General features: G+C 46.0%; 1 protein-coding gene and 1 pseudogene across 1 annotated transcript in view; both read right to left on the bottom strand.

Annotated features, from left to right (window-relative positions):
* Positions 1 to 12,122, bottom strand: part of tmprss15 (transmembrane serine protease 15) — a 149,679-nt gene extending 137,557 nt beyond the window's left edge. Inside the window, exon 1 of the mRNA XM_041211975.1 lies at positions 12,083 to 12,122. Coding sequence (XP_041067909.1) covers positions 12,083 to 12,122 — 40 coding nt within the window. The remainder of the gene's footprint in view (positions 1 to 12,082) is intronic.
* Positions 3,949 to 4,067, bottom strand: LOC121290977 (annotated as a pseudogene).
* Positions 12,123 to 25,946: the final 13,824 nt, after the last annotated feature.

A 25,946-nucleotide genomic window follows, 5' to 3' on the forward strand; every position in this document is an offset into this window, starting at 1 on the left:
ACAGGGGTAGGTCATTTAGTCCCTTAAGCCTTTCCCATCATGCAATGCTCATCTATGACCTAACTGGATAGAGAGACCCATCTTTGCAAAAATCTATCAAGCTCAGTTTTAAAGAGCATCAATTGCCATTTGTGGACGAGAGTTCCAAACTTTTACCACCCTTTTGTTTCTAGAAGTATTTCCTGATTTCACAGCTGAAAGGTCTGACTCAATCTTTTTAGCCTATGTCCTTTTTAGATTCCCCGAGCAGAGAAAATGGTTTCCCGCTATCCACCCTACCTCTTCCGCTTCGCCTTTGGAAATTTTTGTCAATCACCCTTTAACCTTCTAAATTCCAGAGAATAATACCCTAGTTTGTGTAATCTCTCCTCGTAATTTAACTCTTGCAGTCCAGCTATCATACTGGTAGATCCACACTGCACTCCCTCTAAGGCCAGTATATCCTCCAGATAGTGCGGTGCACAGTACACCAAGGCCAGGATTTTAAAGGGACCCAGAGAGTGGGTTGGGAGGTTGTAGGGGTGGGGGCAGGTGGGGTGGCTGCAGGTGGAGATGGAGGGTGTGGTGGGTAGTGGGGGGATGAGCTTAAAATCATGTGGGATGGCTGGGGTGCCGTGCCCATAATCTTCCCACTGCTGCTGGCATTTTACCATCAGACAGGAGGAGAACGGCCTACCTGACCTTTAGGCCTAATTGAGGCCCACTTAAGGGCCTCTTCCCACTGCAACTGTTATTTTATTAGTGGAGAGACTGCCAAGTACCCCCTGGCATCCTCTCTGTGGGCTTGGTTGGGGGGGGCCCTCCTGATTGTCACCCTGTGAACCATGGAACCGGTGGAAGACACCGCCCGATCCTCACGACCACCAGCTCCCACATCACTGGGGCCTGCCTGCTTGGGTCCAGCAGTGGCCATCGACTGCTAGGACAGAAGAGCTGCTGGTCCCTCTGATGGACTGGCAGGTCTTGGAGGTGGGACCTCCTGCCTTAGAGGGCTGGAAAACACAACGGGTTGGCATAAAATTCGGTCAAGGCTCCCGTACCGGCGGAGACTTGTTGTTACCAACTTTCTGGCCCGAGGATAGGGTCACCGCAGCCCCAAAAAAGCCAGCCCAGGTGTGGTCTAACCAGGATTTTGTATCGCTGAATGATGACTTCTACCTTGTATTCCAATCCTCTAGGCACAATGGCCAGCATTCAATTTGTCTGTTTGACGTTTTTTTTGTGTGTGTGTAAATGTTTACAATGCCGGAGGAAAATCGGGAAAGAACGAATTTGCATTTTTAACCGCACCTTTGGTGACATCGGGGCCTGAATTTTTCCCTTGTGGGGCGCGTGCGATCAGCAGGTCTGGGACCGGCCGGGAAATGGGCCCATGGCTTCCATCGGACCCCCTCCTCCCCACCCCCGACCGCGAATTCACGCTGGCTGGCCAATTAACGGCCAACCAGCCAGAAACGTGCGCTGAAAAGCTCAGCACAGCCAGGGTAGGAGCGGGAAGCGGGCGGGCGACGACATCACTGAAGGCGCGGGTGAGCATTTCGAGAGAGCTCCCTCGAAAGGCAGGCAGCTGCCTCACGGAGCTACAAAAAAAAGAATGTCCATGCGTCACAAAATCAAGCACCTGGAAACGCACCTTATAAAAATGCCGTCCCCTCCCCCCCTCCCGATATTTCTTCTCATTTTATTCCCTAACGGTGGTTTCACCCCGCCCTTGGATGAGGCTTCATGATAAATGTAAAGGCCCAATTTGTCCATCCGCCAACCCTAAGGTTGGACGGGCCAAGAAAAATCGCAGACAATTGCACCGTTAACGGGCTTAATTGCCCACTTCACTGCCAGCCAGCGATCTTCCGACTTTTGTGTGCACCCACTGAGCAAAATATCGCGTGTGTGCGCTGATGTATGGACGCTCGCCCGATGTCTTCTCGCGCGACGTTATGCCAGACCTGCACCCGCCTGCGGAACACAAAATTCTGCCCCAGGTCTTCCCAGGGTACTTTACAACCAATAAGTTGCTTTTAAGTGTTGTCACTATGGTTATGTAGGCAAACAAAGCAACTAGTTTGTACATAACAAGGTCATACAAACAATGATGAGATAAATGACCCGATACATTGTCTGAAGGATAAATTATGAAGCAGGATACTTGGAAGTGCTCCCTCGCTCTTCTACAAAACTAGTAGCATGGAATCATTTAATTTAGCTGGGAAGGCAGGCAAGGCCTCAGTTTAACATACCATCCGAAAGATGGCACCTTCAACACTGGCGCACTCCCTTAGTACTACAACCAGGATTGTCAGCCTGGGTTATGTGCTCACATCTCATGTCTGGGACTTGAACCCATAACCTTCTGATTTCAGAGTTGAGTGTGTTGCCGAGCCAAAGCTGATACTCGCAAGGTCATGTGTAACACTGAAAAGAATTCTCTCTGACGCCTTCAGGCAATCCAAACCAGTCCAGGAGATCACATGCATTAAGTGTCATCTGTAAAAACCCATTCCTTATATAATGATGTGATCTCTGCCCCAGTCAGGTATTGGTACAGCTCCCTCTTGAGAGCAATAGAGAGCCAACAGCCACCATATCAACTGACAACACATTCCAGAAACTAACCAAAGATTTTGTATGTTAATGGCTGTACCTGCAGGGTTGGGTGAGCTACAGGGCTTCTGTAAAGCTATACCTAAGTATTGTGTGTAGATTTGGTCTCCTTAACTAAAGAAGTACATTGTTGCCCTGGATGGAGTGCATCGATGGTTCCTTATTCTTGAGATGAGGGAACTGTCCGTTGAGGGGAGATTGAGCTACATTGCCTAGTGTTTAAAAGGCTGAAAGGCGATCTAATTGAAACACAGAAAATTCTTAAGGGGCTTGACAGGGTGGGTGCTGAGAACATGTTTCCCTTGGTTGGGGAATCTAGAACATGCTCTCAGAATAAGGGGTCATCCATTTAAGATTAAGGTAAGGAGCGATCTCTTCACTCAAAAGGTTGTGAACCTTTGAGAATTCTCTAACCCAGAAAGCTGTGATTCTCAGTTATTGAGTGTATTTAAGAAAGAGGTGGATAGATTTTTGTGGATATTGAGGTAAATAAAAGATATAAGGATAGTGTGGGCAGGTGGAGTTGAGATAGAAGATCAGCCATGAAATTAATGAATAGTGGAGCAGGTTTGAAAGGCCCAAGCCCTGCTCTTATTTCTTATGTTCTTATGAGTGATCCGCACTCTACCAATCCACTATTACAGCACCTGTACTGGGTGGATGGCTGTTGAGTAAAATAGGCTTCCCATTGCAATATTCAACCAATACCAGGAAAGCATATTATCTCTCCAGGGCATTGTGGTTGACTCTTAACTGCTCTCTGAAATGGTCTAGCAAGCCACTCAGTTCAAGGGCAATTAGGGGTGGGCAACAAATGCTGGCCTTGCCAGCAATGATAACATCCCATGAAAGAACAAAAAAAATCTTGTCACAATCACATTGCTGCTTGATGTTTACAAGCATGTTTCCTCCGTTACAGTGGAGACTACATTTCCAAAGTACCTTATTGGCTATAAAGAGCTTTCGGATGTCCTGATGTGGTGAAAGTCTCTTTATAAATGCAAGTTCCTTCTTTTACACATAATAAGTCCAATTGTATAGGCTGCTGATCAAATCAGTCTCAGGTTTGTTACAACAGAACCTCTTGGTGCTTGGCTGACTGCCTATATATTGCTGCCAAAAATTGATTAAAATGAATCATGGTGTTGCAAGTTGAATGGTATTGTCGTTGATAAAGGCATCAGCTTGCATGTTCACTAATGATCAGGATAAAAGGAGGACAAAGAGAGGCAACGGCATCTTTCCCATGAGAAAATGAAACACTGGCAGCACAGGAACAATGCCAGCTATTGATTGTTGGATCCTTCTCCTGCTGTTGGCTGGGCACAGTTGTAACTCTTTTGGAGAAGCCTATTGCACCTTGTATTCCCAGGCGGTCTCCCAACCCAGTACTAACCAGGCCTAAGTCTGCTTAGCTTCTGAGATCAGACGAGACCGGGCATTTTCAGACTAGTATGGCCGTAGGCATTAAGAAGATGTAACTCTTTCGAGTTAAAACAATTAAACCAAATTAACAAAATTGGGATAAATCAGGCACAGCCCCTAATTCAGGTCAGCTGTAAAACCAAGAACGAAGTTTAAAGGAAACTTGGGCACAGTTGTACTCGCATCCTCTGGGTTAGCTCTTAAACAGGCCCTGAAGTCCATTCGTTTTACAGAACAGGCATGTGTGAATTCACAGCAAGTTTTGGCGATGAAGGGCCGGCGATATATTTCCAAGTCAGGGTGTTGGGTGGCTTGTAAAGGAATTTGCAGGTGGCAGTGTTCTCATGCGTTTGCTCCTCTTGTCCTTCTGGGTGGTTAACGTTGCGAATTTGGAAGGTGCTGTTGAAGAAGCCTTGTTGTAGTGCATTTTGTAGATGGTACATACTGTTGCCACAGTGCAGTAGTGGTGGAGGAAGTGAATGTGTAAGCAGGCGGGTGACATGCAGATCAAGCGGGCTGCTTTGTCCTGGATGGTGATGAGCTTCATGAGTGTTATCACTCATGTATGGTTAAGTGTGCTGCACTCATCCAGGTGAGTGGGGAGTATTCCGTTACAATGCTGACTTGAGCCTTGTGGACAGGCTTTAGAGAGTCAGGAGTAAGTCACTCACGGCAAAATTCCTAGCCTCTGACCTGCTCTTGTAGCCACAGCATTTGTATAGCTGCTCCATTAAATTTCTGGCCAATTAACCAATGGCATTTTTATTTCACTGTAATGCACAGGTCACGGTGCTTATGTCCAATGTTCAGTGTAATATGTGCAGAGGTATGATGTTTGTAAAGGTGTATTCATGTGAATGGATTTATGTGTAACAAATGGAGTTACCATGTCAATGGTGAATGTCCTGGGCTAATATTTATCCCTCAACCAACATCACTATGAAACAGATTTTGGGGAGGTGGTGGTATAGTGGTATTGTCACTGGGCTAGTAACCCAGAGATCCAGTTTAATGCACTTGGGACCTGGGTTTGAATCCCACCAAGGCAGATGGTGGAATTTGAATTCAATAAAATATCTGGAATTAAAAGTCTAATAATGACCACAAAATCATGCCGATTGTCATAAGTACCCATCTGGTTCACTAATGCTCTTTAGGGCAGGAAACCTGCTGTCATTACTTGTTCTGGGCTACATGTAGACCCAGAGACAATCTGAAACAGCCCTAGCGAGTCACTCAGTTGTATCAATCCGTTAAACACAAGTCAACATGGAATGAAACAGGATGGACCACCTGGCCTAAGCACTACAAACGACAAAGGCAAACTCAGCCCTGTCGATCCTGTAAAGTCCTCCTTAATAACAACTGGGGGCTACTGCCAAAACTGGGAGAGCTGTATCACAGATTAGTCAAGTAATAGCCTGACATAACCATATTCATGGAATCATACCTTACAGGTAATGTCCCAGACACCATCATGCCTGGGTATGTCTTGTCCCCCCCCAGCTGGACAGAGGTGGCAGTACCATGCATACTGTCAAGAGGGAGCTTCCCTGGGAGTCCTCAACATTGACTCTGGGCCCCATGAAGTCTCATGGCATCAGGTCAAACATGAGCAATGAAACTTCCTGCTGATTACAACATACCGTGCCGTCAATTGATGAATCAGTGCTCCTCCATGTTGAAAACCACTTGGAGGAAGCACTGAGGTTGGCAAGGGTGCAGAATGTACTCTGGGTGGGGCACTTCAATGTCCATCACCAAGAGTGGCTCAGTAGCACCACTACTGACCGAGCTGGTCAAGTCCTAAAGGACCTAGCTACTAGACTGTGTCTGCGGCAGGTGGTGAGGGAGACAAGAAGATGGAAAAATATACTCGACCTCATCCTTGCCAACCTGCCTGCTGCAGACAGGATTTGTAGGAGTGACTATCACACAGTCCTTGTGGAGAAGAAACCCCATCTTCACATTGAGGACACCCTCCATCGTGTTGTGTGGCACTAAATGGGATAGATTTCAAAAAGATCTAGCAACTCAAGACTGGGCAACCATGAGGTGCTGTTGGCCATCAGCAGCAGCAGGATTGTATTCAACCACAATCTGTAACCTCATGGCCTGACATCCCCAACTCTACCATTAGCACCAAGCCAGTGGATCAACCCTTGTTCAATGAAGAGTGTAGGAGGGCATGCCAGGAGCAGCACCAGGCATACCTAAACAGGTGTCAACCTGGTGAAGCTGCAACACAGGACTACTTGTATGCCAAACAGCATAAGCAGTAACTGATAGACAGGGCTAAGAGATTCCATGACCAATGGATCAAATCTAAGCTCTGCAGTCCTGCCACATCTAGTCGTGAATGGTGGTGGACAATTAAACAACTCGCACAGTAGCAGCAGTGTGTAACATCTACCAACTGCACTGCAGGAATTCACCAAGGCTCCTTAGACAGCACCTTCCAAACCCACGACCACTGCCACCTAGAAGGACAAGGGCAGCAGATAGAGGGGAACACCACAATCTGGATGTTCCCCTCCAAGTAACTCACCATCCTGACTTGGAAATATATCACCATTCCTTAACCATCACTGGGTAAAAGTCCTGGAACTCCCATGGACTGCAGCGGTTCAAGAAGGCAGCTCACCACCGCCTTCTCAAGGACAACTGGGGATGGGCAATAAAAATGCTGGCCCAGCCAGCAAAGCCCACATCCCGGGAATGAATTTTTAAAAAATTACTGAAGGAAGTGGTTCCGCAAGTATCCCCATCCTCAATGATGGAGGAGCCCAGCACATCAATGCAAAAGATAAGGCTGAAGCATTCACTACAATCTTCAGCCAGAAGTGCCGAGTGGATGATCCATCTCGGCCTCCTCCAGAGGTCCACAGCATCACAGATGCCAGTCTTCAGCTAATTCAATTCACCCCATGTGATATCAAGGAACGGCTGAAGGCACTGTATACTGCAAAGGCTATGGGCCCTGACAATATTCCAGCAATACTACTGAAGACTTGTGCTCCAGAACTTGCTGCGCCCCTAGCCAAGTTGTTCCAGTACAGCTACAATACTGGCATCTACCCAGCTATGTGGAAAATTGCCCAGGTATGTCCTGTACATAGAAAGAGGGACAAATCCAATCCAGCCAATGACTGCCCCATCAGTCTACTCTCGATCATCAGTAAAGTGTTGGAGGGGTCATCAACAGTGCTCCCCAGTGGCACTTGCTTAGCAATAACCTGCTCACTGATGCCCAGTTTGGTGTCTGCCAGTGCCATTCAGGTCCTCATTCCAGTCTTGGCACAAACATGGACATAATAGCTGAACTTAAGAGGTGAGGTGAGAGTGATTGCCCTTGACATTAAGGCAGCATTTGATTGTGTGACATCAGGGAGCCCCAGCAAAACTGAAGTCAATGGGAACTGGGGGAAACCTCTCCACTAGTTGGATTCAGACCTAGCACAAAGGTAGATGGTATGGCCATTCGAGGTCAGTCACCTCAGTTCCAGGACATCACCACAGGAGTTCCTCGGGGTAATGCCCTCAGCCCAACCACCTTCAGCTGCTTCATCAATGACCTTCCCTCTATCATAAGATCAGGAATGGGGATGTTCGCTGATGATTGCACAATGTTCAGCACCTTTTGTGACTCCTCAGAAACAGAAGCAGTCCATGCCCAAATGCAGCAAGACCTGAACAATATCCAGGCTTGGGCTGACAAGTGGCAAGTAACATTCGCGCCACACAAGTGCCAGGCAATGACCATCTCCAACAAGAGAGAATCTAACTATTGCTCCTTGACATTCAGTGGCATTACCATTGCTGAATCCCCAATTACCATCCTGGGGGTTACCATTGACCGGAAAATGAACTGGATCAGCCATATAAATACTGTGGCTACAAGAGCAGGTCAGAGGCTAGGAATCCTGTGCTGAGTAACTCACCTCCTGACCCCCAAAAGCCTGTCCACCATCTTCAAAGCACAGGTTAGGATTGTGATGGAATACTCTCCATTGGCCTGGATGAATGCAGCTCCGACAACACTCGAGAAACCTGACACCATCCAGGACAAATCAACCCGCTTGTTTGGCACCCCATCCACAAACATTCACTCCCTCACCACAGTGGGAGCAGTGTATATCATCTACACGATGCACTGTTGAGCTCGTCAAGGCTCCTTTGACAGCATTTTCCAAACCCACAGCCACCACCATCTAGAAGGACAAGGGCAGCTGATAGATGGGAACACCACCACCTGGAAGGTCCCCTCCAAGTCACTCACCATCCTGACTTGGAAATATATCACCGTTCTTTCACTGTCGCTGGGTCAAAATCCTGGACTGCCCACCTTAACAGCACTGTGGGTGTACCTACACCACATGGACTGCAGCGGTTCAAGAAGGCAGCTCACCACCACCTTTTCCAGTTGTTGGGGTCTTGCTGTGTGCAAGTGGCTGCCATATTTCCCACCTTACAACAGTTTCAAAAGCAATTAATTGGCTGTAAAGCCCTTTGGGATGTCCTGAGGTCACGGTAGTCATGTCTAAATTCAAGTTTTCTCTTTCTTTGGTGATTTGACTTTCCTTTGGGATAACCAGGTGAGAAGGATGAACTGGGTCCCCTCGATTCAACTTCCTCGGTTGGTCACAACAACGGCTTAAGTTTCTTTTTCATGAGGATATGCCTTTTCCAAATCAGAATGTATTTAATTGTTCAAGTTGTCATCAATAAGTAGCCAATCAAACAGGGCTTTCTTGAGTCAAAAGAAGAACAACTTTATTAACCCTAGAAAAATAATAAAAGAGTGATGTCAAACGTTTGGTCCTCATGCAGTCATTAAAGACCATACAGACACATGTATCAGAAATAAGGGGAGTTAGAGACCAATAAAATAAAATGTACAGTTAAGTGCCCTTTGATCGTCTTTGATTCATAAATTTTAAACATTGCAACCAATTTGGATTAGCTGCTTTCTTGGATGCAGTCAGGTGTAGAAAATATTGCAATTATTAGGAGATATCTGCTCACTGGTAGGTTCTTGGTAGAGTTGGCTTCTTGAACCCAGCAACATGCTTATTCCAAAAGAGAGAGAAAACAGTGGCCCTCGGCTTGTTTCCACTGCAGGACACTTTCTTGACACCACCTGTGCTGGCAGCCTTGCCTTGAAATATTTCACCCATTGTGTATTTCCAAGAGATTTTGGGTGGGTCTGTCATTGGTTCAATACTCAGTACTTTGCAATTTTAATATCTCTTCTTTAGACAGTTATGAGTTTCAATGGGTGCTTGGATTTTAGGAAATGTCTCTCTCTTCACACTCCATTGAGGGTGATTTCTTGGTATTCACCGTCAATTTGGAAGGTGGCCTTGTATTTTTAAGCAGTTTGCATTGTCTCAGTTCAAACTGCACAGGTTCCACACAGTTGAAAATTGAAAAGTCATTTTCTCAAAAATAAAAGAGCATAGCCTTGCTACACTTTGCCCTTGTCTTCTAGGGCTGCTGAAACTGATGTGTTCTTAGACCTTCTGCTGCTCCACCAGGAGTAAAGAGGGAACATCTTTACCTGCACCAACATGAGTTCTGGATAAGCTGTGGCAGTGGGATGGGCAGCAGCTCAGGGCCCTATCCCTAGCTGTGGTTCTTGGGGTCAGGCCAGGAGCTGCTGGCTGTGATAAGTCAATTCTGTGCTTCTGGGGTTGAGCCAGATGGCCCTTTGCACCTGGTTTCGAACATCCCAGAAAAGCAGCATTAATTTCAAGAGACTCCTAGGATGTTATGGCCCTTACATCTAAGCTGCATCCAATAGGCAATCATGTTAGCTTGCCATGGACCAGCTGCTCACTGTCTCACCTCATGGTACAGGACAGCGTGATAGCTTTTCCTCAGCTCTAGACTGCTTGGGGGCTGTAATTGTAGCTATATCCATCCTGGGTGGTAACCTGTTTACACCTGAACAAGAACCTGCCTTTCACGACCTCAGGGCATCCCAAAGCTCTTTACAAATTATGACGTACTTTTGAAGCATGGCCACTCTTGTCATGTAGCCAAATGCGGCTGTCAGTTTTGCACAGCAAGATCCCATAAGCAGTGGGATGGTTGGTGGGCAGTGACATATCTACATATCCATAAACATTCAGTTCTTTTTTCCCTCTGCTACTGCTACTAAATACCACCAGAGGATGCTCAAGTCCTCAAAATGGCAAACTGGAGCCCAGGCCAAATGTCCTTGCCTGGGAATTTGTTCAGAGTTGCTCTGCCTCTGGCAAAGATCTTCAGGAGGGCTCTCCTTTTTGGCACCTTTCTTCAAGGATTGGTTTGGTGCTTTTTTTTGATTCATTGATAGGATGTGGACCTCACTGGTAATCCCAGCATTTATTGCCCATCTCTAATTGTCCCTGAGAAGCTGGAGTTGAGCCGCCTTCTTGAACTGCTACAGTGATAAACAGTGCTGTTAGGGAGGGAGTTCCAGGATTTTGACCCAGTGCCAGTGAAGGAACGGTGATATGGTTCCAAGTCGGGATGGTGTGTGACTTGGAGGGGGTCTTCCCATGCATCTGCTGTCCGTAGGATTGCCAAGAGAATCTTGGCCTCATGGTAGTGTGCCTGATGAAATTCTAGCTGCTCCCCCATCACAATCAAGCCAATATTTTAAGCATGTACTGGCAACAGGCACCCTCACCTCACTCATGATCCGCAGTCATGCTGATCAGATTATCATAGTTGGGCATCCTTAATTTCCCCTTCCTTGGTGAGGGTCCCTGAAGGGGAGACTTTCTCTGTAAAAGGGGTTCCTGATGGTGAGGCTGTGTCTATAAAAGGGGCACTGATTGTGACACTCTCCCTATTAAAGAGCTTCCTGATGGTGAAACTCTCCCTATTGAGGGGGCCCCTGATGGTGAGACTCTGTCTGTAGAAGGGGCCTCTGGTGGAGAGTCTCCGTAGAAGAGATTCTGACTGGCACAGTGACAGTGAGAGATTTGTAAACCTGCTTGACAGTATGTTACTTGTTTATTCAATGGAATGAATTAATGTCGCATGACTCACTTTGACTAAACCAATGGATTTTCCCATGATGGTTGACACATGAGGTGATCAGATTATCCACCTGTTTTAACAAAGGTCTTGCTGATGACTCCTTTTCAACAAGGAGAATGTGTTTCCTCTCAGCCCACTTAAAGTTTTCATCATAATCTCACTGAACTGAATCAAAGGAATGGTTGCCATCTGCTATGAACATTGAGCCTTTTAATGTTGAAGTGCTTGCAGAAAGCAAACATTTACAGGTCTATTTATGATAAATACCAGCACTCTCACATCATAATTATAGAATGATACAGCACCAAAGGAGGCCATCTGACCCATCATTCCTGTGCCAGCTCTTTGGTAGAGCCATCCCTATAGTAATTGTTTTCCCTTTCAGTATTTATTCAATTCTCTTTGGGAAGTTAATATTGAATTTGTTTCCACTACTTTTTCATGATGCGTGTTCCAGATCTTAATAACTCACTGCGTAAAATTATGCTCCCTCATGTCACCTCTGTTTTCTCTTGCCACATACCTTAAGTCTGTGTCCTACAGCTCTGACCTTTCTGCCACTGGAAACATTCTCTCTTTATTCACTCCGTCAAAACCATTCATGATTTTAAACACCTCTATCAAAACTCCCCTTCACCATTTCTACTGTAAGGAGAACAACCCCAGCTTGTGCAATCTCTCCACATAACAGAAGTCCCTCGTCCCTGATGTCATTTTAGTAAATCTCCTCTGCACCCTCTCTAAAGATTTGACATCCTTCCGAATGCATGGTGTCCAGAATTGGTCACAAAACTGCAGCTGGGGCCTATCCAGTGCTTTATAAGGGTTGAGCATAACTTCCTTGCTTTTGTACCCTAGTCATCTACAGATAAAGTCAAGAATTACTTGTGCTTTTTAACAGCCATCTCAACTTGTTCTGCTACCTTTAAAGGTCTGTGTACATACAGTCCCAAGTGTCTCCATTCTTGCATCCGCTTTAATATTGGACCATTTATTTCATGTTGCCTCTCCTCATTCCTCTTACCTGCCGGAATCACTTCACACTTCCCTGCATTAAACTTCATCCGCTATGTGGCTGCCCATTTCATCCATCCTCCTCAAGTCTGTTATTATCTGTCTCACTGATGACTACATTTCTGAGTCTCACATCACCTGCAAAATAACTCGGCCCTCCTTCTGCACTATTGTGTTAAAGGTTTTAAGGAGACAAGGTATGATTTGGAGGGAAGAGTCCACTTAGCCGGACAAGACATTTGCATTGACCTTGACCCGCCTCCCCTTCTAGAAATGGCCACTGCCGATATTAATGGTCAAGCGCTGGATGCACATGTTTCATTTTGCCATTGTTATTTTAGTGAATTAAATTTAGGGCAGAATTTTTCACTGAGTGGGCGGGTGCGTGCCCGACCCACATGAGAGTAAAATAGCGCGTGACGACATCGCACAAAATTTCGGTTGGCCGGCGCACATGAGAATGGAGCTGCGTCCACCGTCAGTTACGAGGCCACTTAAGGCAATTGTAAAGGCGGTTAAGCTGGATTTTTCGTTGCCCGTGTGATTTTGCGCTCATCACATGGACAAAACGGGCAGACAGGCAGCCAACAATTTGCTAGGCTTCATCCAAGGGCGGGATAAAAAGGGTCAGCAGCATTGCCAGTGTGAGTAATGAGGGGTTTTGGAGATAGCTTGCCTCTGGTTGCTTATTGGTACTTGGCAGCTTCATCTCTGTTTGCAGCTTCATTCTTAGCATTTCCAGGCTTCATTTCAGGATTTATTGGTGTCTGCAAGGTCCCCATAAAGGATTCAGACCGTGTGGACCCTACCAGATATCAAACAGCCTTCCCTTACCCTGGTAAAGGGGACTGTGGTCCCCACTGGTGGCACCTCCTCTGAGGGGAAAGAGAGAGGGCAGAAGGGCGAGGAGAGCAGGTGTCCCAGTGCAGCCTCCAGGGAAGAGACCTGTGGGAGGAGAGGTGCAGGCATGAGAGGCACAGGGCCAGCAGGTAGACCGAGGCGGAAGGAGCCACAGAAGACGCCTTTATCCTGCTGCCAGGGTTTACAGGCAGAGATGCAGCTCCCTCAATATATCTGAGGTGCAATGCCGAAGGAGGCTCCACCCCTCCAGGGAGACAGTGACCCCCATTTGTCAGATGATTGGACCTGAGATCACCTCCGACTTTGTGGGCGGACACCCCATGCCACTGGCTCTGGAGGTCACAGTGGCCCTCAACTTGTATATCTCCGGCTCTTTCCAGGGATCAGTGGGGGATCTATGTGGAGTCTCCCAATCAGCTGTCCACAGTTGCTTCAAGCTGGTGACAGAAGTTCTCTTTACGCAGGTACTGACCTTTATTCTTTACCGTATGGATGAGGCCAACCAGACCGAGCGAGCCAGGGGCTTTGCAGCGATTGTTGGCTTCCCCCGTGTCCAGGGTGCTGTAGACTGTACACATGTGGCCATCAAGGCGCCGGCAGGTGAGCCCGGTGCCTTCATCAACAGGAAGGGCTTCCACTCCATGAACGTGCAGATAGTGTGAGACCACAGGATGCTGATTCTACAAGTCTGTGCAAGGTACCCAGGCAGCTCCCACGATGCTTACATCCTGAGACACTCCCAGGTGCCGGGGCTCTTCAGTGCTCCAGCCCGGCTGGATGGATGGTTGCTGGGTGACAAGGGCTATCCGTTGAAAAGTGGGTTATGATGCCTCTCTGCCATCCAAAAACAGAGGCTGAGCAGTGTTACAATAGGAGTCACCCTCCACAGAGGGGTGGCAGGGAGGACCATAGGTCTTCTGAAGATGTGCTTCCGATACCTGGACAGTTCAGGGGGTGCACTACAATACCCCCCAGAGTGGGTATCATGCTGCATGTTGCATGCTGCACTCTCCACAATCTGGCACTGGCAAGGGGGCACCCACTGGAGGACGAGGACCTTAATGCACCTGCACAGGCCCCAGATGATGAATCCAGTAGTGGGTCAGAACAGGAGTATGGTGAGGAGAACGCTGAGGGCGTGGAGACAGACATTGATAACCTTCAGGGAGGCAGGGATGCCAGGGACATCTTGATCCAAAGCTCCTTTAGCTAAGCTACCAAAGATCTGCTTCCAACTCACGCCAAGGCTGCCGCCTCTGTCCCGGGTGTCTGAAATGACCCTTTCATTTGCACCCAAAGTCCACCCAACACCTGTGCAATAAAGCATCCAGCCACTCACTTCCAGCATTACATACTGTACCCTGCACCAGACAAAAGGTGAAGCATACTCAGGTCTTCAGAACCAAAGCAAATTTAGTGTTATTATCACATTGAATAAATAATGACGTTATCATTACTGGCATTGCTGTCCACACTATATAAGCCAAATGTAAATGAACAGAAAATCAACCATGACCAGTCCCTCTTGTGCTCATGGTGCCGTTAACTTATGTTTCCGATTGCTACGTCTTGGTGCTCCCCCATCGCTGGCAGCAGCATTGGATACAGTCTACTGACTCTGCCGTCTTGTTGGCCTTGATGACTTTGGCGGTTGTCCTCTGGCCAGTGGAGCCTGTGTTGGCCCCGCCTGGGAGGGAGCAGCCAGCGCCATGGCTGGCATCTCTCCAGTCATCGCAGCCTCATCAGATGGCATGGTGACTGGCAGAGGGGCGGAGGAGCTGCTGCGGTCATCCAGAGCACCCTGAGAGGGGCCCACAGAGACAACAAGCTGCTCGTCTGCCAACGTGAGATCACTCTGGACCTCCCTGCTCGCCATTGATGGGCAGGCACCTAGCTGGGATACTGAGTGTCTCATCTATCTCCCACACTGGCATTGACCACCTGAGATCATTGCCTGTGTGATGGTTTGCAGGTCCGAGCACAACCCCAGGAACCCCTGATTCTGTTGATCATATCAACAATTTCCAGTTCCCTGGCCCTAATCGCCTCCTCTTCACCATGGACGTCCAATCCCTCTACACCTCCATCCCCCACCAGGATGGCTCTCCACTTCTTCCTCGAACAGAGGCCCGAACAATCCCCATCAACCACTACTCTCCTCAGTCTGGCTGAACTTGTTCTCACACTGAACAATTTCTCCTTAAACTCCTCTCACTTCCCCAAATAAAAGGTGTGGCTATGGGTAACCGCATGGGCCCCAGCTATGCCTGTCTCTTTATGAGGTATGTGGAACATTCCTTGTTCCAGTCCTACTCCGGCCCCCTTCCACAACTCTTTCTCCGGTACATCGATGATTACTTCGGTGCTGCTTCATGCTCTCGTCTGGACCTGGAAAAATTTATTAATTTTGCTTCCTATCTCCACCCTTCCATCATTTTCACATGGTCCATCTCTGACACTTCCCTTCCCTTCCTTGACCTCACTGTCTCAATTTCTGGTGATAGACTGTCACCAATATCCATTACAAGCCTACCGACTCCCACAACTACCTCGACTACAGCTCCTCACACCCCGCTTCCTGTAAGGACTCCATCCCATTCTCTCAGTTCCTTCGCCTCCATCGCATCTGTTCTGATGATGCTACTTTCAAAAACAGTTCCTCTGACATGTCCTCCTTCCTTAACCGAGGTTTTCCACCCATGGTGGTTGACAGGGCCCTCAACCGTGTCTGGCCCATCTCCCGCACGTCTGCCCTCACACCTTCTTCTCCCTCCTAGAAACTTGATAGGGTCCCCCTTGTCCTCACTTATCACCCCACCAGCCTCCGCATTCAAAGAATCATCTTCCGCCATTTCCGCCAACTCCAGCATGATGCCACCACCAAACACATCTTCCCTTCAGCCTCCCAGCGGCATTCCGTAGGGATCATTCCCTCCGTGACACACTGGTTCACTCCTCCATCACCCTCTACACCTCAACCCCTTCCCACAGCACCTTCCCATGCAACTGCAGAAGATGCAACACTTGCCCTTTCACTTCCCCCCTCCTCACTGTCCAAGGGCCCAAACACTCCTTTCAAGTGAAGCAGCATTTCACTTGCACTTCCCTCAATTTAGTCTACTGCATTCATTGCTCCCAATACGGTTTCCCCTACATTGGACAGACCAAACGCAGACTGGGTGCCCACTTTGCAGAACACCTTTGGTCTGTCCGCAAACATTACCCAGACCTCCCTGTCACTTGCCATTCAACACTCCACCCTGCTCTCATGCCCACATGTCTGTCCTTGGCCTGCTGCATTGTTCCAGTGAAGCTCAACGCAAACTGGAGGAACAGCACCTCATCTTCCGACTAGGGTCTTTACAGCCTTCCGGACTGAATATTGAGTTCAACAATCTTACATTATGAACTCTCCCCTCCATCCCCACCCCTTTTTTGATTTTTCCCCCTCCTTTTTGTTTTTTCCAATAATTTTTATAGATTTTTCTTTTCCCACCTATTTCCATTATTTTTAAATGTATTTCCATCCATTGTTTTATCTCTACCTTTTAGCCTTTTTTGATTCCTTCACCCCACCCCACCCCCACTAGGGCTAGCTGTACCTTGCTCATCCTGCTTTCTACCCCTGATTAGCACATTCCTTTAGATAATATCACCACCTTCAACACCTCTTTGTCCTTTTGTCTGTGACATCTTTTGGCTATCTCCACCTATCACTGGCCCTATATCCAGCTCTACTTGTCCCACCCCCCTTAAACCAGATTATATTTCACCTCTCTTCTATTTTTACTTAGTTCTGTTGAAGAGTCATTCGGACTCAAAACGTTAACTATGTTCCTCTCCGCAGATGCTGCCAGACCTGCTGAGTTTTTCCAGGTATTCTTGTGTTTGTTTTCGATTTCCAGCATCTGCAGTTTTTTGCTTTTATCTTTTACCCCTGATTCAGTCTCTTGAGCCGCCTCTCCAAGAGAGTCACCATTATCTCAGTGGAGGAGGCAGCGCGCTCAGTCATGAGGGTCAACACAGTGCTCATGCTCCCCATGGACTCCTCCACAACGGAGACCATGGCATGCAGACCCTCATGGATCTCCACCAGATCCTCCGGCAAATCCCGCTGGACATCCAGCATCTGCCGCCTAATGGACAACTCCAGAGGCTCATCATTTGCCTTCTACTGAGCATCATCCTGGTCCCCAGCAGTCCTCCGACTGCCGGTGCCCTGGGCACTCTCTGCCCCTGCCTACACCTCAAGCGAGTGTGAAATGCCCTCACCAATATGCACCGACATTCTAGCTGCCAATCTAATGCCGGTCAAGGTGCTGGTATCTGCGCTGGTGCCTGGTTCAGAGAGCGGGTGTAACACAGGTGCAATGAAGCCTGGTGGTCCTCCAGCGTCAGGTATGGGTCTTCAAGTCCAGGGAGCTGACAAATCTAAAAGGGAGAACAAGGATATGTCATTATTAAAATCATCACATTGTCACTGTGCCCGCCAGGCACCCTGGTGAGATAATGGAAATCTGAATTACAGTGCCATTGTCTTTCAATGATCAATGGGGATTCAAGGTTTGAGGCTCCCATCAATGAAGAAACTACACTAGAATGGTTGCGCAATCTGAATCTCTCACCTCTGGGCACTGCGTCTTTACCTTTGTCTGGCACCCCTGCCTCTCCACGCCCGGTTGTAGGTGGAGGGTGCCGCCTCTCCAGCTCAAGGCCGTCCTTCTCGAACCTGGTGAGCAGCAGCAGGTTGGGTGGGCCTCTGCCTGCATGTGACCTCTCTGATCGGTCATGGCTTCTCTTCTGAAAGGACTGAGGATCATTGATGAGTCCACTCTCTACCTGCAGCACCATTGCAGCCTGGCCAACCCCAGCTGAGCAACACCTTGCAGGGCACATCCGATTCATGGCCCTCAAGCCACAAGGCACTCAGTCCAAGCAGCCAGAGCTGAGCCCCTTGACCAGCTCCATTGGGACTCAGACTCTAACACCCCTGCACTGGGGGATGGTCACACCTTAAGACTTCTGCACACTGGCCCACGCCAACACAGTACTCACCCTTCCTGAGTGCAGCAGGTCATTGAACCTCTTCCAGCAGTGCACCCATGTGCTCCAAACCACGTCATGGCTGCTAACCAGTGCTGCCACTTCCTCCCATGCCCTCTTGGTGAGGTGCGGTGGCCTCCTCCTCCTATCTCTGGGTACAAAGTTGTCCCTCCTGGCAGCCACCTCCTCCAGGAGGACCGTGAGACACTCATCCGAAAAGCAGGGAGGGGGGCGCTGAGTGCCCACCCAACCTGGCCTCCCCACCTGGTATCTCCAGCCTCACTCGACTCCATCACTTTGCCAACGCAGAGCGGACGTTCTTCCATGGCAGCCTTCCAGGGGCTGGCTGGGCTGTTTTTAAACCGACCTCTGGGTCACCCTGGTGGCTGACAGGCCCCCCTGCCCCCAGCTTGGCCCTTCTCAACCAGTGGGGAGCCGCGTTTCACGGTGGGCAGGCCTTAAATGCCACCCCCACCCCCCCCCCACCCAGCGTGAAATCGCGGTCAGAGGCCTATCCAGGGCGACACTCCGTTTCCCGGCCGTTCCCAGCCCGCTGACCTTGCTTACCGGCCGCACTCAAAATTCTACGCTTAGTAAGAAATCTATTGGAAGTATAATGAGTGCACGTTTTCTGTCTTTTCTCCCGCTGTTTTCACTGAAACCCATTCCTTGGACCTCTGCATGCAATCAATTCTCTTAGCAGAAACATATCTAATTGCTTTTGAACCCACTCATGCTTTTCAGTTCTTTGCCCTTTCCATACTTATTCCATCTGCCTATTAAAACGTTCTACCCGACCTGTTTGTTCATTCTTAATTTCTTACTTTGTATCTTGTGTCTCAAGTCATTGATATCCTCCCTGTAGTGTCCCGCGTCAGCTTTCTCTGTTCCCTCCACGTTCTTGCAATCATTAGTTTAGTGGCTTCAAAGTCCTCACTTTTCCAAAGGCCAACAAGTCTGGTGTCCTCAATGCAAAAGCAAGATACTGTAGATGCTGGAAATCTGATGTAAAAATTAAAATTGCTAGAAGCACTCAACGGGTCAGGCTGTCAAAGTAAAAGTAATTACATTGTTATTGGACCTGCTTGTTGACTAGCAATTACATTGTTAAAGACAACTGCCTTGTTAAAACGGGTGATGGGCATTGGTTCACCCATCAAAATAGTATGAATGGGAATGGCTGTAACACACTGGCCTGGCCTGGACTAGCTTTGAACTCTTTCTTCCATGGCAAGCACTTATTGTGAGTAACACAGGCAGCATTCGTGGAAAAAGAAACAGGGTTAATGTTTCAGGCTGATGACCTTTCATCAGAACCTCCTTCATCGTGCTCACAATTTCAATATCTTCTTGTGTCTGCATCCTCTCGCAACTTTCCTTGTGATTGTGATCATTTACCTGCATAAACCCTTGGATGAGGCTGCACAGATGGAAATATGTAAGGAATTAGGTTATTCTGTAGATATTTTTCTAAAATGATACTTCCCCCTGATTTACAATTCTCCTCTGATCATGGGCAACCATCTATATTGTGCATTCAAAATTCCAATTGGAGCCATTTGCAGAGGGCCCACTTATAATTTATTAAGTGTCCTGTAATTTCAAATACCCTTTCCAACAGAACTTGCTGCTTCAATAATTGCAGGAAATTGAAAGAAGACTAGCAGAAAAAGACACTGTGCTCCGATCAGACTCACATTCAACCAGAATACCTTGAATCTTCACATACACCTCCACTTCTGAAACCCACCTGAAAGCCATGTGATCACCTGGGAGCTGTAAAAAAAAAATTAGAAATTGGCCAATTTGGTGGGCGGAAGAAGTCTGGAAATTTCCTCTCCAGTCAAGTAAGGCAATCAAAACTAGTCCAGCAGATTCTGCCCTTGGTGAACATCATGCAGTGGCTACCTTTTGTATGAGGTGTTCTCCATTCCAGACATAAACAGTTCCAACTCTTACTGATATGAGTTCTTGTTGTCTTTTGCTTCCCAGGTGTTAGTAATAATCACACTTTAAGTTTGGAAAGGATGAGAACTCCTTGTTAAACTTGTCATGCTGCCTTGTATACAAGAAGGACCAGTTTGAACTGGTTCTGTTACACATAATATTAGTTTCTAGTACAGCTGTAAAATGTGGCCCTGGAACACCTACACATAACAATTTAGCTCGTAGCTAATTAGTTCCTAGCTCTTTTACACATGTTTACAGATAATATGACAATATATAGCACTTACCTACCCACACAACACATCCAGAATCTCTCTCATGCATACTCATACACACTCACATTCACAGACACAACAGGCCCCAAACTCACATACAGGTTTACATACGCTCATACACATTCACACACACTCACCCATTCACTCATGCTCACATCAATATTTAGCAAATGCAAATATATACAAATATGCCATTAAACCACATAATAACTTTTTAAATACACACAGATGCACATGCACAACTATACAAATTTAGACGGAGATAGTGGTAATGTTACTGGATGGCAGCTGGTGGAATTTAAATTCAATTAATAATAATAAAAAATCTGGAATTAAAAGCGTCTTGGTAATGGTGAAACCATCATCGATTGTTATAAAAACTCATCTGGTTTATTAAGGCCCTTTAGGGAGAGAAATCTGCCACCCTTACCTAGTATGGCCTACACGTGACTCCAGACCCACAGCAATGTGGTTGACTCTTGCCCTCTGAAATGGCCCCAGCAAGTTCAAGGACAATTAGGAATGGGCAATAAAAGCTGGCCTTGTCACTGACACACACTGTCCACAAAAGAGTGAATAAACAATCTAAATATATTGACATAAATGCAGAGCACGTATACAAGCACAGCGCATACACACACCACCAAATAGATGCATGTACCCATTTTACATACTCCATATCTGCATCACATGGACACCTGCACACAAAAGCTTGTCATAAGCAGGGAAATAAAGCTCCCATTTAAAAATCGAGAGGCATCAATGTGAAGGAGGCACATCACGTAATTAGGAGTGTGGACATGACCAGTTTCCTTGGACGAGAAAGAGGCTTCTCATCATTGTACCCACTGCAGAAGCAAAGAGACAGATGACTTTATGAGAACTCAAGGGAAATTAGTCTGCTTTATTGCAATGGGCCCTACTTGTCTGGCGCTCAATCAAACAATAAAAGTGATCGATTTAGCATATTAAAAGAAATTCAGAGCGCTTCTCAACAAAATGAAGATAAAGTGAGCAGAATTTTTTTGATCTCTGTAACAAGATTAGAACAGTCCAAAGGCATTCATTATCTTTTTTACTGTTTAGAATTTTCTTTTGGTTGGAGATGTGCGAGTTTGAAAAAACAAATGCACAGAAGCTGAACTTTGCTTTACATGTTGTAGGCACCCGCTGTCAACATCAGTCTCTGATAGTCATAGTGCCCCTTCATGGACTCAGGACATCCCAAAGCACTTTACAGCTAATGAAATACCTTCCTGAAATGCAGTCATTATTGTGATGTATGAAATGTAGCAACTAACTTGAGCATATCAAGGCCCCATGAACAATAAGGTGATAATGACAAAATAATCTGCTCTAGCGGTTTACCTCCATGATATCTGCACTCTTCCTCTTTTGCCCTCCCCTTCTCCCCTCCATTGGCAATGACTCCTTCAGCAACCAAGGCCCAAAGCTGTGGAACATCCCTTTCTCTACCTCTCTCTCTCTCTCCTCCTTTAAGACTCCCCTGCAGTAGGTACAAAGGTTAGAAGCCTCTTAAAACCTACCTCTTTGACCAAGCCTTTCATCACCTGTCCTAAGGCCTCGTTATGAGGCCCATTGTCAAATTCTGTTCAATAACACTCCTGTGATGTGCCTTGGGATGTTTTACTATGTCAAAGATGCTATGAAGTACAAGTTGTTGTTGCTGGTTGAGGGGTAAATGTTAGTCAGGAAGCAGCAGAGAACACATCGGCTCTTTGCATACATCCAAAACTTTGGCCCTTCAATCGAAATTCTCAAATAAAAGGAAATAAGTACTCAGGTGCTAAAGGCTGGCTATATTTCACTGAAGCATAAAATCAATAAATAATACAGGACAGGAGGAGGCCATTCATCCCATTGTGCCATTTCCAGATATTTCAAAGGACAACTCAACAAGTTACATTACCCTACTCGTTCCATATAGCCCTGTAAACCTTTTCCCTTTAATTATTTATCCAGTTCCCTTCAGAAATATTGAATTTCCTATTCATTACTATTTTACCATTGAATTTTCTTCCACCACCCTTTAAGGCAGCGCATTGCAGGTCACAACAAGTCGCTACATTAAATTTCCTCCTGTGCCTCTGGTCCTATTACTTGATGTTGGGCAACTATTGCTTCAGACCACAGAACTTGAATAATGTGAAGAGCATGGAAACTGAAAGCTGTGTATTGTCAAACAGTAGACTAGTTGGATGAGAGACAATGAGGAAAGTCGGTAAAGAAAGATCCAGGGACAATATGGGGTGAGACACTAAGATGAAATGTAAATGCTTGAATTGGATAGTAATGGTTAGACAATAATCGCAAATGATAGTTGTTGCAGTATACCTTTAAGGGGTTACAGCAGGACGTCAATAGAAAGGAAGTGCGTCATGAAACCAGGTTTTAGTTTCACTTTTGCTCTTAAGCAGAGCATGCACGCACAGCTCTGCTGCTGATGTGTCTTCGAGATTTATATCTCTGTATATCTGTTCACTTGTGCCTGGCCTTAAATTAACCCACAATGTGTTTATCAAATCCCTTATGAATGATTGGTGCCTTATTATCATTATAAAAACACAGGGTGTGGGCCGGATTGAAAGTGAGCACGGGAGAGTCAAACAAAAAAAATAAACGAACCAAAGAAGATTGTGATTATAACGGGCTGAGTTTCAGAAAAGTGTGCAAAAGCGGCTACAGAGACACTCATCCCAGGTGCTATAGAAGAAGGAAGGTCAAAGGGCTATTGTCAGAACGTCCACAAAATGCCGCAGTTTAATTTGAAATGCAAATGACCTACTAACCGAGTTCAATTTTTTTTAAACAATGTACAGGGCTATGGTTTCCTGGTTCAGGTGTGTCTGAAGCAGGCAAGCAAGCCATAAAATTTCACCTAGCAATTGGTAAAGGCTGAACATGTCAGGATTAACAGAAGAAGAGCTAAAGGATCCCCAAAAGAAATAGACTACATTGGAAGACCAGTTCAGAATCAGGTTAAACTTCCATATTCATCAACGAGAGTTCATGTCATTTCAACAACAGCCTACAGAATCCACAAAGCACTACGTCAGCAGATGCAGAGGAAAGGGTATGTACTGTGATTTTTCAAACACAAAAATTGTTGAGTTGATGATTGCATCCACTCCCGTGGAAATTGTTCCAAAAATATCCACTAGACAAGCCCAAAACGTACAGCATTGAAGAGCTACTCAAACTTGGATGGAAGTAGGAAGCGATCGCCGCGGGTCGATGAAACTTACAGGTCCTAAATACCATTCCAATTGTTGGCACACTTACTAGAACATCCAAACTTACCAAGACATGTAGAAGGTGTGGCCTTCTGCATGCACCAATGAAATGCCCAGCTTTCTATCAACTCTGCAAGACATGCCAGAAAGGGCCATTGGCAGTGGCAGTGCACTAGAGCAAAGGCTGATGCAGCTACAAAGAGCTGTGCACCAATCCAAACAGACCATACACATTGAGTACATTCAAGCAATAAGAATGTCCATCCAGTATCCCATCAGAAACATGTATGTGAGGTGACTGACAAACCAGAAAATGATGATGGTGATGTGCACAACGAGATGAAGAGTGGTGAACATAGGTGTCACACCATGTCAATCTTGTGTAAAACATAAATGCAATCTCACCATCTGAACTGTTTGTCAAGATTAAAATTATCTGTCCTAAGAAAGTTGGTAACTACTATTATTGGCCAACATACTACCCCTTAGAATTCTAAAAGACATGTATCCACAGACATAGAGGGTCATGGCGAAACATACTACTGTGCAACTTTCAGCGTACAAGGTTCACTAATTCCACATGCAGGATCCATAGTCCTGGAGTGCAAGTACAATCAATCCTCCTGAGCGTCACAGATGTTCTACATCATGGAGACTAAAGGCCCAGCAATTGCAGGTCTGATGGCATGTCATAAACTCACATTAGTGACAGTCCATCAAATTGGTCAGACCTCATACAGCGGATCAACCTCAGAAACTACTCCTATCACCTCAGTTCATGACCTAACATCAAAATGCCAAGAATGTTTCAACAACATTGACAGTTTCATTGGAGTTGCAATGCTATACTTGCAGGAGAATGCAAGTCCATCAACTGATCTGGTACATTTTGCAAAATGAAAATGCCAGCAGCTACAGGAAAACGGCAAAAAGTTCTACACCACAGAAACTGTGGAAAACCATTATTGAAGGATGGCCTGATTCAATTCAGCATGTCCACAGACACATGAGATCACTTTGGCCTTATCAGGATGGAGCTAGGAATCTTCTGGGGAATCATTTTTAAAGGAAGGAAGGTCATCATACTGGAATTTTGCAACCTGAAACACTTCAACTTCATCATTCCCACAGAGGCATAGATTGGACGAGAAGACTCACAAGGCAGACAGCCTATTGGCTGGGTGTGAGCAATGACATTGAACTTAATGCCAAGAAGTGTGAAGCATATCAAGAGCTTACGCAAAGGCAGGACAAGGATCCATTCATTCCACATGAAGTTTCTAGCCATCCTTGGTCCAAAATCGATCTGACCCCTTTCATGTCCATGACACTGACATCATTATCATCATTGACTACTTCATCAAGTACCTCATTATTTGACAATTGCACAATGCATTAGATACAACTGTTGTGCACACTCTCATTGCTATTTTAAGTCCATTTGATCTGCCTAGAGAGATCATCACTGCTAATGGTTTGCAATGTATTGGTAAGCCATTTCTGGATATGTGTGAGAAGTGCAATATCAATCATACTACTTCTTCTCCTCATTACCCAAGATAAAACGGCCTAGTTGGATGGCTGATTCACTTGTCCTTAATTCTCAAATGTAGACAGACTAAGCAAGATCTACATATTGCATTGTTATATTTGAGAGCGACACTTTTAAGTGCAACTATTCCATACCAGCAGAGCTCATGTTTGGCAGACCAGTGTACACCAATTAACCTACACTTACCCATTCTACCGTCTCAGAAACTAAAGAGCAACTTTTGAAACTATATGAGAAGATGACCAATATGCGCAATATAAATATGGATACAGAATGATCAAGTTTACAATTAGGGCAAGAAGTTCACACCCAAAATCCCACAGAAGGTATGTGGCAACCAATTGAGATGAAAAAGATTTGTAAGAACCAAGGTCCTATGAAGTCATTACATGCAAAGTTGCAACAGTGAGGTGTAACTGAGGACAAATCAGATCTATCCCAGTTCCTCAACCACTGTACAGTAATTTTGTACTGAGGAGTAGATCCCAAATGCAACCAGAAACAACATCCAAGAATGAGAATCCCACAGATCACTGTGAGCAACTAAAAACATCTCCAGACTAGATTACCATTACAAGATCTGGGCACACCAGCAGTTTATCTCTATGCTTTACCGACTCAGATTAATCTGTTCTATACACTTATGTAATGATAACTAAACATGAACTTGTTTTGTAAATAATTATACTTCTTTGGAAGGGGGAAACATATCTTTAAAAAATAAGGGGGATGTTGCAATGTGCCTTTATGGGATTTCAGCATGACATCACTACAAAGGAAGTGTGTCATGTAATCCTGTTTTAGTTTCATTTTTTAAAAAGTTAATTCTTTATTTTTAACTTTTTTTTACAACAGTCAAAATGAGCAATTGTACCAAAAAAACTTACAATGCAGCAAAAAATCAATATATTTACATTTAGAAGAGAAGGAGAAAGAAAGTTA

The sequence above is a fragment of the Carcharodon carcharias genome, chromosome 18 (assembly GCF_017639515.1).
Source record: "Carcharodon carcharias isolate sCarCar2 chromosome 18, sCarCar2.pri, whole genome shotgun sequence".
Classification (NCBI taxonomy): Eukaryota; Metazoa; Chordata; class Chondrichthyes; order Lamniformes; family Lamnidae; genus Carcharodon; species Carcharodon carcharias.